This window comes from Asterias amurensis, chromosome 15, assembly GCF_032118995.1.
Source record: "Asterias amurensis chromosome 15, ASM3211899v1".
Lineage (NCBI taxonomy): Eukaryota > Metazoa > Echinodermata > Asteroidea > Forcipulatida > Asteriidae > Asterias > Asterias amurensis.
Genome location: NC_092662.1, coordinates 414,248 through 433,894, shown reverse-complemented (window position 1 = coordinate 433,894; position 19,647 = coordinate 414,248). Strand labels below are relative to the sequence as shown.

Genomic DNA, 19,647 nt, shown 5'->3' with positions numbered 1-19,647 from the left:
CTGCAGAGAGGGCACAAAGGCCAAGACTAGGGCGACCAGGGCAACCGTGTAATTTCAGGCATGCATACAAATAATTAATGGCCTGTATTTCAGCCCTAGCAGCAGAGTCTTTATTGAAGGCTTATTGATTCCAATGTTTTTTTCCCAAATGAATCTTAGACCGTCCAAGTTTTATTTGTCCAAAAGTGGATGAAATTTTGTCCCTTTTAAAAACTAACCTTAACCCTAGACCTTACTCCTTGGATAGGATGATCTTTATTATCGTCCCTCAAATGGTCATTGAAGATCATAAATTAAATCCATGCACAATAAAACAAACACATGAAACAGGTCACCGTGGAAGATGTGTAATCTTTCAGTGTGAATCTCTTGGGTTCGAGGCAAGACAGGGAGAGAGAGAGATGGGGGAGAAGATTTCTCTTGGCTTGATCGATACCACCAAGATGCATCCCTAAGGCTCTGCTTTCAAAGGCCGCCCTAAGAGAAGGCAAAGGAAATTGTGCCCGGTGGAGACGGTGCGGTCTCGTTGCAAGAGACTTTTTTAAAGGGAGGCTTCAATGAGGGAGCATATCCTGTAAAAATGGTGTTGTCAAAACAAACCCCAAACTAGTGCGCTCTGAGTCATAAGTTTGCATGAATTTGTACATGAATGTTCTGCCATGTCTGATTTGTTTACAGTTTGTTTAAAGGGACAGTAGATTCAAGTCTATCCTACATGTACATGTATATATTAAGGATCTTGGCTTGCACTGAAGGAGGTGTGAACAAGACGTGTCAGTTAAAGGGTTCAGCTACTTTTTTCAGAACACAAAACACAATGTTCACAGATTTACATTAAACTTACACTTGTACATGATTTGAAGATAACGATGGTAGAAAGCTTTCCTTAAAATAATATTTGCTGTGGTACTCTAGTTTTTGAGAAATGAGTAAAACAATGCACACAATATTTTAAAACCAAAGGTAAATGTATGTAAGCATGCTTAATGCGCTGGTAAGCTCTCACACTTTGCACTCAGAGTTCAGTTTTTGTTTTCAAAAGCCTATCACATCCCTGATCCAAGCAACTGCCTCTTTGATGCCTCATGAAACCGATCCAGAGTCTTCTTCACTTATTAGCATTTCTATCTCCAGTCCATCCAGTCTCAGCATCATGTTTAACCCGGCCTTGCGGGCGACAAACAACACTTCCCAGTATATTCCAGCGTATTCTCTTTCACCAGCCTCCGGCCAGCAAGAGAAGGCATTAGGTTTTGCAGAAGGTGCAGCTTAACACTGTTCACACTACGCAGCAGAATCAAACAAACATTTCAAGAGAAAAGTCAGGCCTGACTGAGAAAATACAAGAACAACCAATCATATTGGTTTGTTTTACCCATAAACTTGCGACAACCAGTGCGTGTCTGAGTGAATAGGGCTCGCTTTTACTTTATCATTTCCGTTGCTGCCGACAGGCTTTTCCAGCTCGCAATCGAAATTAATCTACTTGGGTCTAATTAAGGGTCAGACCTTGACTACGTGGCAATGTTGCATACCAGAATGACCTAAACAATTATGGGACAAGGCAATGTAGAAACTAAATATTATCTTGAATGGTCAGATTATATTGAGTTGGAAAACTTGGTTAACTTTGGCCGAATCCTTGCCTTTTTGGGCAGCATGGTAATCATTTAGTCTTTAGGGATGCGTTGCCTCTGTTTTAACCGGAAATCCTTTTTTCTAGTCCTGGTAGGTTGAGTATATTTGCATTAGACCACTTGTTAGTTCATAGAGTTCAATAGTACCCTCTTGCAGCAGTTTTTACAGTGTATTCTTGGCTAGTGCTTTTAAAAGTCAAGGCCGGCCCGTATATTAGAGCCCTTAAATTTCACAGCGGCAGCCGAGGTAGTTGAGATTGATTGAGGAGTTTGGGAAATGATTCCTGTTAGACACGTTGTCCCCTTTGACTCTCTCCACGAATCCATCATCAACCCTCCTACACCAGCATCAAAACCTAACCAACATCCACCCTTGAAAAATAATTACAATTAAGTGAGATTTCTCAGCAATAATTCATGCATCTCTGGGCGGGATATTAATAGGAGTTGACCTTGCGAGGGCCGATGCGGTAATGGCAGTGGGCTGCCAAAGTGTTCCACTCGTGTGGTCATTGCCGATCTCTGATAAATATTTCATGTTTAAAGTCCTATTAACATTTTAAAAGAAAATATTCAGACAGTGTCAGTATGTATATCAAGTTTCTACTGAGGATGAGCAAAGTATACTGTTTGGAATCTTGAGACCACACCGGCTCTGTTCAGAGCCAAACACTCCCACAAAGCAAGTTTATTATTTATTTTTAGCTTCTCCCTATACATCGAGTTGTTTATTTTTCTGATAAAATTGTGTTCCTTGCTTCATTCCAATGAACAAATTTGTCCATTAACTCTAATGGACTTCACATGTAAGCATTTTTTATAATTGGTACAAACTTAGTATTAAGAGACTCTTCACATAAATTAAGTGAGGAATATGAGTAAGTGTCACAGTTGACCACTGACTGGACTGGACGCCCAATTTACAGATTTATCTCTAATTTGTTTTTTGTTTGTATTGTTATATCCTTGTGTGTGTTCTTGTATTTTGTTTTTTTCTTCTGGTCTTTTCTCTTAAGTTCCTTAAGGTTTTATTCAAAAGTTCAACTGTACATGTCTCACATAGGCCATGTGACTCATCTTTATGACAAAGCACAAAGAACTATCTTCAAAAAGTATTTTTGTTTACCAACTTGGAACATAGAACAAGAAAAAGATCTACAACCCTTGTCAAGTCGACATGCTTAAATGAATGTAAATTTGAATATTTCCCCTCCTCCCAGTTAGTTCCTCCGAGTGTTTACAATAAGTATGTTTATCGACTTCAAGGATTTCTTGGAAAGAAGCGGTCAGAAATTGTTTGTAATGTTACCAGCGGCATTACTCTCCTCCCCCCTTTAAGGCAAACACACATCTCTCTTGACATTTGATAAATACACATGCCAGAAAGCCTTCCTCAATGTCTGATGACTCCAAGTCTAACCCAGGAAATTCACAAAGAAAAAAGTGCAAGCAAATATGATTACAGATCTCCTACTAGCTGCTGAGAGACTAAATGGCTAGGAGTTCCAACCATTAGCATATTAAACTTGCTCATCACGAGATGGGTAGCTAAGAAACACTGGGAATTGCTTTCATATGGGCCCAATAAAGCTGCTTAGTGACTAATTTTGTGCTTACTGCACAAGTTTTCATTTCATAGCGATCGTTTTTTAGGGAACTTTGTGCAGAATCAGGGCGAGTTTGCTGCTCGGTTATAGATTCGGGTTGTATGTCCTGGGTCCAACTTCATAGAGCTGCTTAGTGGCCGTTTTTGTGCGAGTTTCCATTTCATAGCGCTGCTAACTGTAATCACATGAAAAGCCATGCTAACCTTCTGGTACTTGTTGTATGAAAAAGAATGACATAACAAGGCAAAATCAATGGTGAACATGCAAGCTGGTAGCCTAATTTTCCTGCTTACGATGAACAAATTCAGGAAGTAAGGAGAAAACAACACAATTTTGAGGGATATTTGTGTGAATCCTTGTATTTTACTTGTACAAAATCTTTCCAACCATGTTCATTAGATAAAGAAATGCTTTGATAGCCCAAAGCACCAAATCCTTAGGCAGTGTGTCCCTTTAAGGAGAAATGGAAACAGAGTGCCATGCAACGTTTTCTAGGTCCTGTAATGTTTTTTAGATCTAGTGGAAATGCGACCACAGCCTGCCGCCCTGATGGAGTTATCTGGTCCGTTAATTGATTTTCGATTGATGCTTCCATCGGCCTCGACATTAAAACCTTTCCAGCAGTGATAAATATTGCTCCCTTGTTCAGTTTCATGCAGACAGAATTTTATTTTCAAAGTTGATTGTGTTTTGCATTGCGGAGAGTCGTTACCGGGAAAAAAAAAAGTAAAACCAAGATTAGATCTTGGCTGTACCGTACTCCGCAATATTGTGTACCAATCGCCCACTCTGATTTAATCTCTTTCATCAAAGAAACTCTATGTAAATTTTGATAACTTACAGACGTATTTGACTCACAGAATTATACTCTGGTTTGGTTTTTCTCTTTTTCCTTGATTGACCCCTTTTTACATAACCCTTTTTTAGTATTAATTGAATTGTCCTTTTCATTTGCAGTTAAAAATAACTAGGTCTCTAGCTTGGAAAACACTAGTTTAATTTCATTCAATTTAACATTTATTTCAGTAGGACTTGAAACTTTGCATGATGGAATTATTACTAAGAGATTTTTTGCGGTATTTCTTTGAGTAGTGTCTGCTCTGAAAAGAACCAGTGGTTAACGATTCAACGTTTCGTTTAATTTGTCTGATCTTCTGTTTTCGTATCTACTTCAAATCAGATAAAGGAGTACAAAATAAGTTGATTGTTCTTTTCAGAACAATAACCTGTTTGTATGAGATCCGTTATTGATTCCTATCATAACTGTCATTGTTTTCTTATCCAAACCATCACTAGCCCTGATCAGAACCACATTATATAAAAGTCATACACTGTTCAGCAAACATTTCAGTAAACATTTAAGTGGGAGAAGGTGAATCTGCAAATAATTTGTGTAACAAATGAAATTTCCCTAATGGCGGATCACACTATCTTTGTCACCTCCTGTTTGTAACAAGACAGAACAAAAAATGGTTTTGAACCGTTGTAAAAGAACCACCCTCACTGTCCTGTTGTGTACTCACTCCCGCTTACGCTGATCCGGTTACCTTGATTAGCATTGGTTGCCCCGGCAACATGCTGTCTAAAAGCTGCCTTTAGAAGTAGTGTTGTTCAAACAAAAAGAGGTGGCAAAGACTGCTCATTGTCAAAGACTGCTCGTTGTCAAATCCAAAGCTGTCACCTCTTCTCTTTGTCGTCAATAGAAAATAAGTTCTTTGACAAAGATGGTGAAACCAGTGAAGCTCTCTTGCATAATTGTAATACACAAATAGGTTACAAAGCGTAAATATGTTTGAGCATGAGGTTTATTTAAAGAATAATATATTGGACCCCTTTGTTCTAAATCTTAAGTATCAGGCCTTTTTAACTCGATGACTAGTATAATAGTTGATGGTTTTTTTGTCTTGTGTACACATACAAAATATTAGCCCCAAAAATTTCCAAATGAAACTGCAAAGTTTGATAGTTTTGCAATTTGCAGATTTTTAAGTATTATTTTCTAACGCCTTGGAGAATAAATTCACTAAATTTCAGAATGAATTTTGAGCCCTGACAGAGTTTGAAAATTTTGTATGTTGCTCACACAAATCAAGGATTTCCGTTTCTCATTAATTGGACTTTGGTAAAAAAACCACCCGAACCCCTTTTTAAATTTTAAAATATCACGAGTAGACGCCCTCTACAACAAGGAGATTGAATACTTTTGTGCAGAGCCTCTCTCGTGCGAAATACGCCGCTATTACCATAGTGAGATGTGATGTTTTTGCGCCGACTCATCGATTTCTCTGTTAGATTCATTTGGTCATTGAAGCATAAATTCAATTAATTATGGTCTAGTCTTTTCTTTAGGTCTATTTGGAGTGACATTCATCAAAGTATGATTTGCTTTTGTAACACTTTTGAGGTAAACGATGACGCCAGTCCAGTTTTAATTAATAAACTCTTCATATCAATATGTATTGTCAACCCGCTGTCACCTCGCTAAACGCGGATGGTTCGTGATAGCACCATGTATGTGTCTACATGTACTTGCCATGTACTGTAGATTTTGTTTTTGAGAGAACTGTCTTGCTTTATATTCTACTGCCGCGGAGTAGATTTTCAGAATTTGGGAGACTTCTCAGTTCTGATAAAATAATACCTAAAAGGAACAGACACACTCTTAGAAGGGTTACCGATAACGCATCTTATGTTCAAATTTCGGTGGATAAAAAGTTTATATATATTTGTCCATGTCCGCAGTTGTTCTCAGTGAAACCTTTCTCGAAATGCATCATACTATACAAAAGCTGCTGTACAGGTACTTCTTATCTGACTTAAGTTTTTCTTGACATCTGTTTTTTGTATTTTTAGAAAACGAAGCAGAAGACCAGTGCCTCCAGAGCACACAAATCCAAACTGATCTTATTTTAATAAACTCCTGCAAGTTGAGAATTCTTTTATTTTTTTTTATTCTCTTAAGTTTCCTGGAAATGTGACACAGTGTTTGATGTATTTTTTAATGAGCATGATACTTAAATAACCTAGCGTGAAATTACATAGGTATCGACAGATGATGACCAAGCATTTATTCGATGCAAATTCTATTTCAGTCCAATTAGTTATTAGTCCCAGCACTGATGTCATTAGTAGCTGTCAATAATTGCCCATTAAAACTGGAGGACATTCTAGAAGTGTGTAGACTTAGACAAGTCTACCTTAACAGTGGAAATGATGTGGATTTCAGACTAAAACAAGTCCTCTTGCCGTTAATGCACAACAAAGACCCCAAAATGAAGTCCATAAAATAAACCTGTATTGTAAACTAAAGTAATGTCAGGAGTAGAGTGGAACTTGTCTACTTTTATGGCAAACAGGGACTGGTACAAGTCTACCTGCCCTGGAAACTATTAAGAATGATAAACAGTGAATAGACTAAGGCAAGTCTACCACCCAGCATCGTCGTACAGGAAACTATAAAGAATAATGAACAGTGGATAGACTAAAGCAAGTCTGCCCCCAGCATCATCGTCATCTTCCTTAACTGCAATGTACTGATCAACGCTAGCTGGCAAACACTATGGCCTAATGTACACTGTTCATTTACGTCCTTGGTGAGGCTAGCTTTCCTATTGATTTGAATTAAAGACCCTAGCAACACATGCGCAGTTAAGCCCTCCTCCTGCCTCATCAACATCCCAGCCCGTGGTTGTGTATAATTATCATGGTAGCACTGATCCCTACAACACGCAAGATGCTGTGAGTATTTACTACACGGCCTGCTTTTCATCAGTATTAGAGGCAGTGGACGTTGAGGTAGCAAGGGGAGACGAGTGTGTGTGTGCGTGAGGAACGATGTCAGCTTGGGATACGATGGAGCAGTGATAAGCTAGCTTCGTATCCGCATCATCTTCTCATCTTGAAGACGTTTTGTTTTCATCCTTTCTGACGGGAAGCATACTTCTGGAGAGAATTAGCCGGATTCTTGTGTGTTCGCTACGTGGATGTTGCGTGTTTGTTGATGACCGACAGAGTCGGGTTTGTATGGCATATTGCCATGGTGAAACAAGGCCTGTTACCTGATCGTTATCAGATATAAACACTTAGTGATGACATCATTGCAGAGTACCAGCTGATTAGGAAACCGGTGCATTTGGTGGCTTGATCGGCACATCTCTGTACTGTGAATTTTACGTCGGGCCGTTGCCTTCCCATTTTTTTATACTTTTGTACAGCTCGGGAAAATTATTTTGCGATTTGCAGGGATTTTTTTTTTAAAGTCTGTTTTTATACTCGATTAAATATTATAAATAAAACATTCCAAAGAATTTGTGACGTGCAGAAACAATTCCTAACAGAGTTCTCAAGCGTGTGGAAACAATAAAACAAACAAACATAAACATTGCTCGTTCCGGGGGAGATTTTATTCCTCAGCGGATGACACAAAGTAGAAGGCATCTAGATGCCGGCGTCCGCGGTTGAGCGATTTGATGCAATGGATGAATTCACTGACATGCTCGGGCGAGCGAAAGACTATGTAGCCTCCGCCCGCGAGTCAGCGAAGGAGTACATTTGCAACGCTAAGGAGTACTTCTATGCAAATCTGCAGACAGACTATATGTAAGTGTTGGTTGTTTTCATCACAATGTCTTGGGGCTGATTATGACCTAGATTCTTGGAGATTTGACGACTGGTTGATGGAAACCTATGGAATTAAAAATATGAATCGAGGAGTTTGATTTGCATAATTTTATTTTCATTTTCGTGTGCTTGATTTGATAGTTTCAACTTCTGTTAAGTTATTTAACATTTGTACAAATTACAATGTCCTTTGAATATAGAACAGTTGTAATCAAATGAGGACCCACCGGGCAATCTCAGTGGTCTAGTTGGTAAATACACTGCTCTAGAATTGCAAAGGTCGTTGGTTTGAATCCTATCCAAGTAATATGCCTGTGATTTCTGTGCCTGTGCTGTTTGAGTTCCCACATTAGCCACTCAGATGGTTGTCGACACCAACTTCTAAAAACCGGAGTAAGAGTTATGAGTTGAGATAAGCTGTTATGTACATATGTACACAATGTACAACTTCAAAGGTTTTGCCAAATAAAGCAATAAGTTTTGCATGGATATGATCCATCCTGCCATCCTGTACATCTTCTTAGCCACACAGATTCATCTAGTACACCAAAGATGAATCAAACCGGCTCCTTAAATTCCCTTTGGGTTGATTAAATTCCAGGCCAGCTCATATGTGCACAAAAACCAATCAGGTTATTTTTTTTAATTTTCATTCTGTGTGTTTGTGTGCAAGCATCGCCGACGCCGACTTTATTATCATCAAAGCCGGCACTGCTTTTGTGTTGCTGTAGCTACAGGAGAATTTCTGTGTTCCGAGTGTGGTTGCCGTGGAATGTTGTAAAGAGGTAGCAGTGGCGGCGACTTTGTGTCGTGAATTTTGACTGGGAGGAGGGGTCGGGGGGGGGGGGGGGGGGGGTGGGGGGGGGGAGGAATGAGCGGGTGCAAGGCACTCTTGTGAGACAATGTGGTTTTCGTCAGGAGATTGACGTGATTAGGTCTCAAATGACTGCAGTAGTGAGTAATGACTTATAAAATTGAAGTACATATTTAAGCTATGTGATAAGTTGTGTTCTGTCAATGTACTTTGTATATTTTAACTCTAAACCTCTTGGGTTATTCACCAGTATCGAAGGTCGTATTCTGTGCAAGGTCCAAGACGGGCAAGGAGCTCTCGATCAAAGATATTTTACTTACATAGGTCCTTCTGGGACTAGACACCCAAAATGTCTTCAGAACTAGATTATTTTCCCTCCAACTGTTCTACCGTCGATGAATGCAGCTTCATTTGGATCCCTCATCAACCTTTTCTGAAAGTGAATGCCGGTTATCATGCAGTCACAATGATTATTGTTCCTCTGCCTCGGTTACCGGTGATTTTGTCCGTTAACTGCATTGGTTATTTGATAAGCATACAGATAATTGGCAAAGGGAAGGTTGTGTAAACAGTCTTCCTGCTCTCTGCTCTGTAGTTCAACAAACAAAATTAACAAGATGAAAAGATGGATCATTTTTAATAATCAAGTTGAAATGAATTTCAGATCTTCTGGGTTTTGATTGATTTAAAATTAAATTGAGTATAGCCTTTATCTAAAAAATGTAGCAGTTCCAAATAAGTCAAATTCAACTTGGACATTCGTGTGAAAAGGGTCCACCATTTTTTAGAATCAAAGTTTAGATTTTCGTAAAGCTACAGATGGTGTTGGTTCACGATGTAAAAGGAAAACTTGACATCTTTTATTAAAGGTATAGTTTTGTGAATCATTATATTCTACTTTTAAAAATATCTTCCCAAAATTAATTTCATAGCTACCGCTTTGCATAGCTCAAAGCGCCCAATCTGAATGCAATGTGTCCCTTTATGGGGAATTTTTTTTAGCTCTCCTCAAATGTGTTGAAATGAAGGACTGTGTTTCCCTGCTTCCTCGGTAGTGCCGGGTCAGCAAACTATACTTTGCAAAGTCAAAAGCAAGGAGCGAACGTTTGTCCTGCTTTAATTGCATACTATGAATTATTTCTAGTAAAGTCAAGATAATGAAGTGAAATTGAAGGAACTTGCGACTCGTCCCCCAAAACCTCTTGGGTCTTGTTCATTAATTTTCATTCAGTCCCTCTGGATTTGTGGTTTGCATTTTTTGTTTTTCTTTTCATCTTTGCGAGAAATTAATTCTTCCTGAATTTATTTATTATGTGTAGGCATTCCATTTGTAAATGCAGTATTCTAAACCAACCCAAACATGGCTTTGTTATTCTGCTAAATTTGTTTCTTTGTCTATGCAGAGAGAAAAACCCAAGGGGGAAAATTGAAATAACAATAATTTTGTTGTAAGCCGTTTTCTGTCAATCTAGTTTATTTTAGATCGTACACGTTGGAAACTTCCATCAAGAAGCGAGAAACAGGAGGATCTCTGTTTATACTGGTATGGAATTCACAATCAGTGAGTTTTTAGATTGGAACTAGTCAACCAAAGTCTTTGATTAATTCTTTACTCTTCCTTGTCGGACCGAACCTGATCGTTAATTCATTAAATTCAGTTCTTGAAAGGTTTCGTTCGTAATCCACTTATGTCGGACAAGTACCACTTGATCCGAAAACCTAATCCAACGTACGCAAGTTTATGTGGACTGGAAATTTAATTTGCGGCTGTTTTTGAAGTTGGTTATGCGGGGATATCAACATTAAAGTGTTGTGTACTTTTCATGTTGTTCAAACCAAAATCATTCTTTTTTTCTAGACATTTGCTCAGAAACTGTCTACTTGTGTTTTCACCAAACTAAAATAGCCCAGCCATCTTAAAGTGAATTATTCAGGAGTGAGGGGATAGGGGGGGGGGGGGAGTTTATAGTTTGAACTCAAAGGCAAATTAAATGATTAATTCTTACCAGGAGCTGATTCTCCAGAAAAGATATTGATGTCTGTATGATGGTATAAGTTGAAAAAATAGCATTTGAGCGGCTTAAAGTATAACTTTTCCATATTTTGGTGGCTGCAATCAGAATTATAAGTATAACTTCGAAAAGTATAGTCTTTTTGGGCGCTCCTTTCACTGAAGCTTGATCACCAAATTTTATGATAATTTTCAGTTAATTGAAAATTGCAAGATTGGAATAAATCCACTGTTGAAAATACAACCCAAAATAACAACAACAACAACAAAATCAAATAAAGGATCCCTTTAAATACTATTTTCATTCCAGCTCCATCATTAATTATTCACAGCTCAATATTCCCAAGGGCGGTTTAAAAGCGCCTCCTCCTCAGGAAGAAGTGGACCATCTCTGATTACCGTAAAAAGAGACGCAGCTTCTCTCAAATCTTTGATAACTCAGGGTGTGATCAAAATTGCTCCTCACATGAATATGTATTTCAAGCTTGCAGATTGTTTTTCGGGAGCTAAACAGAGTGTAAACTTAACCACCCTGATAACCCCGGAGAGTTCAGCTGATTTTGAAAGATAATAATAGACCACCCTGATATTTTATTTTTATGAGGAATGAATTTTACATGAGGGAGAAAGAAGTTCAGGCGATCAGTGTGAGGCAATTTCAAGCATTCAGTGTTGGGCAATTCAGGCATCGAGCTTGGCCTAAGTGTTTTATTCCATGCCTTCCACCTTTTTGGACCTTGGTTCAAATCATCCTTCACACCGGAGCGTTGTTTCAGATGGTGGTCTCTCCTTCTGGTTGATGTTTTCACAGACCGACCAATCAATTGCCCCCACACTGCAGGCGTCAATCACTGCGCCCTGATTGGTGGATGTGGTTTCTAGCGCACATTTGATCCATTGTTGACTGAGCGTAGCATTTAGTTCTGTCAGACGTAATGCACCATGATTAACAAGATGTATGTTAGGACATATGTAGGTTGTGGAGCACTTGTACTTTTGTCAGGTTGGCAGAGAGATTTGTCCGAGGGCAGTTGCAGTCAACTTTGCTAACTATACACATTCTGTTCTTTAAACTTTAAAGCAGAGCTGTCCTTCACAAATGACAAATTGTGTTTAATATAGAAATAATTTGGTTGTTAGCCCATACATCGATGTGTATTGCACTTCCACTCAACTTTCCTGATTCCACTGAAAAAAACCCACAAACACACTTCTGGGGTGGGATTCGAACCCATAACGTTTCCCATGCTACAGTAGGTGTCTGTTCATTACCATTACAACTTCATCGTGACACACACACCCTCTGCCAAATCTTTCTGGTCATTCATGATGCTTTCGCACATGTTCATGTTGTAATTAGCCCAAGAGCTTGCTCTATGAAATTGTTCCTTACATGCCCCTCCCATCTCCTCCCTAGCAACTCCTGCCCCCCACATCCTATTCATGGGCCCCTCCCCCTCAATAACCCCATTCTCCACTTAATTGATGTAACGCATTACCTACATGTATCCTTGGCAAAACTGAATTATGCATCAAATTTATATGATTGATCTCAGGTTGGAAATTGAAAAAAAGACTACACTAGGGCTCCGGGTCATTGAAAGACCTTAAAACAAATAACCTTTTCCTGCCTCAATTCCAACAGAGGAACTTACTCCTGATCGAGTTACTTGATTTGAAATTCACTCCGGAAGCTTTAAATTTTCTTTTATGGTAGGATTTTGTTGCAAGACAAATAAAGAGGAATGTCTTTTTGCTTAGGGCTTGTATGTCTTAAAAGTGTTGTTTAGGAATCTGACTTGCAAATTGTTTAAATGTTTGAGATAGAGTCTGCACTGGCAGCAAAGTAAAATGTGAATGGACACACAAGTGTAAGTTTCTATCTTTGTCTAATGTTTACCAACCTAAAATTTATTAAAATTTACCCAGTCAGTGTCCTTCGCGGTTTATTTTGTTGTTTTTCAAAACGTATGCTCTTTTTTCTTAAGCTTTTCATTGCAAATGGGAAGAAGGAAATTTTTAGAAGAAGGAAATATTTCAGGTCCAATGAAATTTTTGAGAGCTATAAAAACCTGTCGTCTAATACACATTTGTCATGAAATTGGAGCACTGGCCCATGGGCTAGGGGCCTTGTTCTTAGCATCCAGGCAGTGGGTGGTTTAAGTGTAAATAAGCAGGAAGAAAATCCATAGGCTAAACCAGGCTGAACATATCTATAAATTGCTGCAAACTGATTATTCACATCTATAAATAAATAAAGCAGGACAAATGTCAAGACCTGGTTAATTACTGAGCTAGGGTTTCATGTAGACTGAAAGTCGTTATTATCTTTTATCTGCGCTCGTTGCTCATAGACTCATCTCAAACTCAAAGTGTTCCAATGGATGTTCTGATTTTCTAATGGATTTGCCCTTTACAAGTTGAGCCTCGGTCTGTGTGCACATTCATGGTGGACAAATGGACAGCATGGACAAATTGAACTGATTGCAGTGAATGGTGTATCGCAGCATGCATCGTTGGCCCTCAACTTTCTTCAGTGACGAGCCAGTTTGTCATTTCACTCGCCTGACAGCTTTCTTCTATTTTTCAATTGGTCCATTATCTGCAAGGAATTCTTTTGTTTGTGTGTCTTGAATTTGAAGCTATATGGGCAATATTGTTCAGGCAGTGGTTTACATGTAGTGGAAAGTAAGGGAGACTTTGTAGCCTCTAGTAGTTCTAAATCTCATGAAAGTTAATCGCGAGTCTCATGCGAATTTGAAAGAGTAGAATGTCATTCATTCAAAGTTCATTCACTTCTATTATGACTTGATGAGTGGTCCACACCTGTCCCTGTAGACATGGTCAAGAGTAGTAGATGGACACTAAGACTCCATGGATGATTACAAGGTCATGTTGGGATAACAAGAGGCATCAGGCTTTCAGAGGACATGACTAGCTGGCTCATTATGGCAGAAAAACATGACCAACTCGCCAAAGGTAACACTGTCTGATGATGATGGAGATCAGGGTTTGCCTTCAAGTTCCTCAGTGACTCTATGTAGCCAGCAGGATTGTTTAGCTTGCCATTTCACTGGTCTGTCAGGTTGTTCACAGGTTCTTATTTTAAGGTATTTTTTCAAAGTTGTCATTAGCATGGGACTTGTTATTATAGTTGAACTGATAGAAGTGGTTCATACATGTACGTAGCGCTTGGACTTCAGCCATAAACTTTGCCAGCGTCATTGAGTGATGGATACGAGCGTTATATAAGAAGCCATTGTTGAACAGAATTCTGGGAGGCTGGAGATAATGGCAACCATACAAATCAGAGTTACAGAATTGTTGTTTGTCAATTATTAATAGATTGTAGAAGACTGTCAAGATAAAGTACAAGATTGCTAGTTATTAAAAAAGAAAGAAAAGACAAAAAATGATTAGTTTAGTTATTATCACACTGATTATAAAGTTTATTTTTGTACCAAAGCAGAGTTCAAGAAATGCTGACATTTACCAACATGTAAATAGAATGTAGAAGACTGTCAAGATAAAGTGCAAGATTGCTAGATATCTTAAAAGAGAAATAAGAGAGAGAGGGCATCAGCACTCAAGAAATACTATTGACGTCTGGACGTAGTTGTACCAAGGCAATTCAAAGCAGCAAGATACAAAGACATTTTGTGAGAATGTCTAAATTGACCCAAAAATGATAGGCATTTTAGGTTTTAAACGCAAAACAAAAGCGGGTACTGGAGAAGTTAATGTGCATTTTAAATAAAGAATTTTATGGCATTAAATTGCAATGTTTAATTAGACTGATCATGTATATAAAGGTCTGGATGCTTACCGTAATGATCTCATTGTACTGATGAACCCGTTCTGAATCTATAATATCGCCAACGAGGAAAAAAACACTAATTGAGGGTTGGATTATTGATCTGCTAGTGGTATAATGTTTGCGCTATCTATTCTATCTCGTTAAGGCTGTATCGGGTTTAGTCTTAATGTGGGGTGGATTCACGTTTATTGATTGCTAATTAATGGTGGGTTATCTCATCAGCAATTGCTACGTCACTGAGTGAGGCCTTGGTAGAATGTTGACTGCGACTTCATTCGTCTTAAGATTATCGTCGACCCTGTGGTGGTTGGAGGAGGATGTAGATGTAACCCACTTGTTTGTGTCCAAAAGAGGAATGTCCTCTGAATTAAATTGTCTTTGGTTCTAGTGAAAGTTACTCTAAACATGACGTCCTCTCAGTTCATTAGTGGGGGGGGGGGGTGGGGGGGGGGATTGCTAAATGTCCAATGGGACACAATTTATTTTTCTCTGAGCAGTGGCTGTGTACATGTGCATTCAGATTGGCCGAGTCTACATCACGTGCATTGTTAAAACATTCTTGTACTTGACTCATGTGTACAAGTTACTCTCAAAGGCACCAGCAGCCATTTTAAGTGAAAAAGCAAACAAGCCATGACGGGGCCAAAACAAGATTACCCTCTTCTCCTCTTTCCGTTGACACAGTCCTAGTTTTCACTCGTCTTGAAGACACATTCTCTCATCTTATTCTGGTTAGGGATAATGTAGGTTCCCTCTCCTTATCTTCACGGTACAGATATAACAGCATGGGGTTAAGCCAAGTTGAAGCGCTTAACTGTGGAATTACAATTCCTAGTGGATACCTGTTTGCATCGTACGTGCTTGAAATGTTCTTTGTGAACGTCTTAGTAAAAACAGAGGCATCCCATGGGGGAATGGACGGCCACTCCTCTCTCTCTGATTTCTGTAATGTTGAAGACATCCTAAGCTGGTTCTGCCTTGTGTTCAAGCTAAGAGATGGCTTCTTTGTTTTGCAAACAGCGATGTGATAATAGTGCTACAAAAAAAATGATTCCGTACTGGTCAAATGTGACTGCGCGTAGGTCAGTCATATAGGCTGGGTTTTTAATAGTCGGAAACCTGGCACTAGAAAGAGACAGGTTTTAAAATCAGTTGGTTGTCATGAAGTCTTGTCGGCAACATCATATTTATGCAACTTAACTTGTCAATTATTCAGCACTATGCAAATGAGATCCCTGGTGTGTAAAGAAGCTTGTTGTTAAAGCCATTGGACCCTTTCGGTTCAGGAAAAAAAGAAAAGTTCACAGATTTACAAATAAATTACAGGGTTTACAGAAGGTAGTGGTGAAAGACTTCTCTTGAAATATTTTTCCATGAAATGCTTTACTTTTTGAGAAAACAGCAAAACAATATCAATTCTCGTTAACGAGAATTACGGATTTATTTTAAACACATGTCATGACACGGCGAAACGTGCGGAAACAAGGCTGGGTTTTCCCGTTATTTTCTCCCGACTCCGATGACCGATTGAGCCTAAATTTTCACAGGTTTGTTACTTGATATAGAAGTTGTGGTACACGAAGTGTGGGCCTTGGACAATACTGTTTACCGAAAGGGTCCAATGGCTTTAATGGAGTATACCTTAAGGTATTAGTCATGCGTTTCAAAGATGATTTATTAGGAATCTAAAAGAGTATGAATCAACGCGCATTCAACGCCCATTCTGTATGCGGGTGTTTTCATTATGTCCTGCACAAAATACATATTTTCTAATTTGGTTGCGGACATCGCGTGAAGTGTCGTTACCACGCTACTGCCCTGGAGTTTATTAAATTAAACAAAATTCCTACAGCATCGCAATAATTTTGTTTCCCTCCATCCTCATCCTTTGTTTTTGTAAGCGTCTCTTTTTTCCCCTCTTTTTGTGGACCCGCCCATTAATTGGTTATGAGTTGAAAGACATCACCCATAGCAACGCATCTTCAGGGTAGGTGCGTAGTTTTTTTCTTTTGCTGCTTCAATTTGTTTGATTAAAAAACAGGAACTCTCACTCGGCAGTTGTTTCCATGTGTTCATGTCATTCAATTTAGTTCACAGACACCTCAACGTTGTGGAGTTGTTGGAAATTTATCGACTGTAGTAAAGCCCTTTTCCTCTGGCATTGTATGTTCGGTAATGGAACATTGTGACGTGTGAGTGTTTGTGTGGAGGTGGTGATATGAAACTGTAATTTCAGGGGAGGGAAAATTGCGCTGAATTTGATGAAGGGTTAAGCAGACACGTTTTAAATTTCTTTGCATTCTGTTCATGATGTTACATGTACTTGCTCCAAGGAACATACACGCTGTACATGTGTACAATGTAGTTGGGAAATGTTGGTCATGCTGGTAGGGTAAAGAGCCTAATGGAACATGAAAATTGAAAATTGAATATTTATCCACACTTGTCTTGAACTGCTCATCCATGTCTCTCCAAGTTATGAATATTCTCAAATTTGTCGACGGCTAATATTGGTCATACTTGCACAATGCATCGCAGGTGTTGTATAGCATCCAGCAATGTAGCGAGGGCACTTTGTTTTTGGAGGGTGTAATTAAGACAATTTGACGACCAGCATTGTCCTTCAATGGAAGGAGGGGTATGGAAGCCAATTAGCAGACTTGCAGATTATTTTTTAGTACAACTATTCATTGTGTCAGGACAACAACAAAAGTCTTATTACAAAGAAATTCATATTTTTTAAATACACAATTTCACTTTTAATTTACTGTAAACAGTCTGTTATCTTTCAATTTGTCTCCATCCACAACTGTTTGACTTCAATGGAAACTTTTTCTGATGAATTTCAAATAACCTGAATTCAACTTTCAGAAAAAATGTGGTTATTATCGTTTTGGGCCTTGGGGGACCCTGTCCAAGTAAATTTGTTTTGATACTTCAGCCGTCAAATCAGCTTACAAGTCTGTGAATAAATGACTGTCCCCTGAAAAAAAACCACTCTCATTTGATAATAAATTACCTTAACTACTGTTCTCTTGTCAATTTGTAGCAGAAATGTGCCTTAATTTCTAAGTGATGGGCGAGTGATACACAAATGTTTGCCTACAATGTACGTTTATAAAATGTACAATTTGCTGCCAGATCTATGGGCTAGTGATGCCCGCATCACTTAGTTACCATGGTAACGAACATAGAGGAGCATTTCATCTTGTAGTTAAGACAGTCAATTTCTTCAAGTGTGGTTCGGGGGTTTGAATTTGTTTCAAGAAATCAGCAGGATATGCTTGGTTTTTGAAAGGGGGCCAATTGTAAAGTATTGGAGCATTTAAGGGCACCAAGGCAATGACCATGGGGCATGGAGGCATTCACCTTTGTTGCCTTTGTGAAGTATCATCAGGCCTGATTCAGATTTAATTTGTCAAACTTAAAGTCCACCTACGAGATATTCTGTCATTCAGATCAGTTCATCCCCACATGTCTTCCTCTTTCTTGTGCGGTGTTTTTTGTCACCGCCTTTTTTTTGTTTCCAATGCTGCTTTCCTAATCCCAAAAGCCTCCCACTGGGACTATCCGTTTCCTTTCTTACTCTGGTCGTAATTCTATAAAGTCTAGCTTGCTCACTGCCTTCAAAGGTCACTTCCCTTCTCTGGTAACTTTGCTGGTTTGACCCCCTATAGACCGTATCCAATAACCCTATGAGCGTCATAATTTGCATAATTAACACCAGCTCTTTGTTTATGTCCGTTATTATCTTTTCTATTATTTATTTAAATGCATAAATTGTTGTATCTGTTTTTGTTTCCGTACAGAATCCAAACAACTGCCAAAGCCCAGAGTGAAGCTGAATATCCAGCCTATGGACTGACGGGGCCCAGTGCACATACTCCTTCAAACATGTCCGTAAGTCAAAATCCAATAACAATTTTGGTTCTAGGTTTGCTCTTGTCTGTGGTCAAGGCTTCGGTATTGATACCACTAGTCTGCTATTTGCAAAAACCATGCACTCTAGTCCCCCAACAGTAAAGTTAACATACGCAGGAAGAATGCAGTGTGAAGTGCAGTACGGTCGATGCATTTCTGATTGGAGTTGTGAGTGCCCTTATTTCTCACCTCATTAGTCGACTGTCTTGAATTATTAATTAATCAGCGTGAGAGTTCGGCATTAACAGATGAAGTGCCAGTGAACTTGACTTTAGAGGGTCTATGCTTGGCCTGGAATTATTAAATAGGCATTAATTACATCCTTATAAACCCATTGTATCCAAGCACCATATGTTAGTGGTTTGTTATGCTAGTTTGACCCAACTCAAGCACAAGTTTACAATACAACCTGAAAAGCAGCAGCAGAGGGATTACCCAGTAATAAACCACAAGGGAAACTGACTGGGTATATTTTAAAAAACAATTACCCAGTCAGTTTCTCTTGTGGTCTACTACTCAAAGGGATCTGTAATTGCACTTTTGTGATAAAAATCAAATAAAAAGCGTTCACAGACATGGGTTTCGCAGTTTAAATGCTTACAGACATCCTGTCAGATCCTCGGATTGGTTGTGATAAATTTTGTTGCTATTCTTGGAGAGCGGAAGGCATTGAATGTCTTCATGTAATTTAAGTTGGTATGCGTATGCGTGTGACGATCGAGTATAAATAGACACAACATGTGAGGACTGACGGACAATTGACTGTCGTAGCAACAACCTAAAAGTTGAGAGTTGACAATGAAGGGAGTTGACAGTTGACAATGAAGGGAGTCATCCGATCCGATCTGTCACGCCGAGAAAACCTGACATGATCAGCCATGCAGAAGTTACACCTAGGCACCCCCTGTTTTGTTGTTGCTTTTGGGAGAGAGAAACGCGTAGATAGACGACTAAAGACAGGATATTAAATGTCAATACAGGGCAAACAGAACGTGACATCGAGTATCTCAAGAAGACCCAGAAACACGTAACGTTTTAATATCGGAACAATAAGGTTGTCCTCTAATGATTATGGTACAATTTGGATGGAAAAGATTGATGGTTTGAAGTGTTGGTTTGGGTTGCGTTTAAACACTCTTTACTTTTGCAAAGTTGGACAAATTTAATCTGTACCTAAGCAATCTTGATGAGCAAGGAAGGGTTCCATACTAAAGTGTCCA

At 38.9% G+C, this 19,647-nt stretch overlaps 1 protein-coding gene across 2 annotated transcripts in view; it reads left to right on the top strand.

The window, feature by feature from the left end:
- Window positions 1–19,647, top strand: part of LOC139948088 (neural proliferation differentiation and control protein 1-like) — a 73,596-nt gene that overhangs the window by 40,667 nt on the left and 13,282 nt on the right. For both annotated transcript variants that reach the window (XM_071946118.1, XM_071946119.1), the window contains one exon: window positions 18,316–18,406. In XM_071946118.1, coding sequence (XP_071802219.1) covers window positions 18,316–18,406 — 91 coding nt within the window. The remainder of the gene's footprint in view (window positions 1–18,315; window positions 18,407–19,647) is intronic.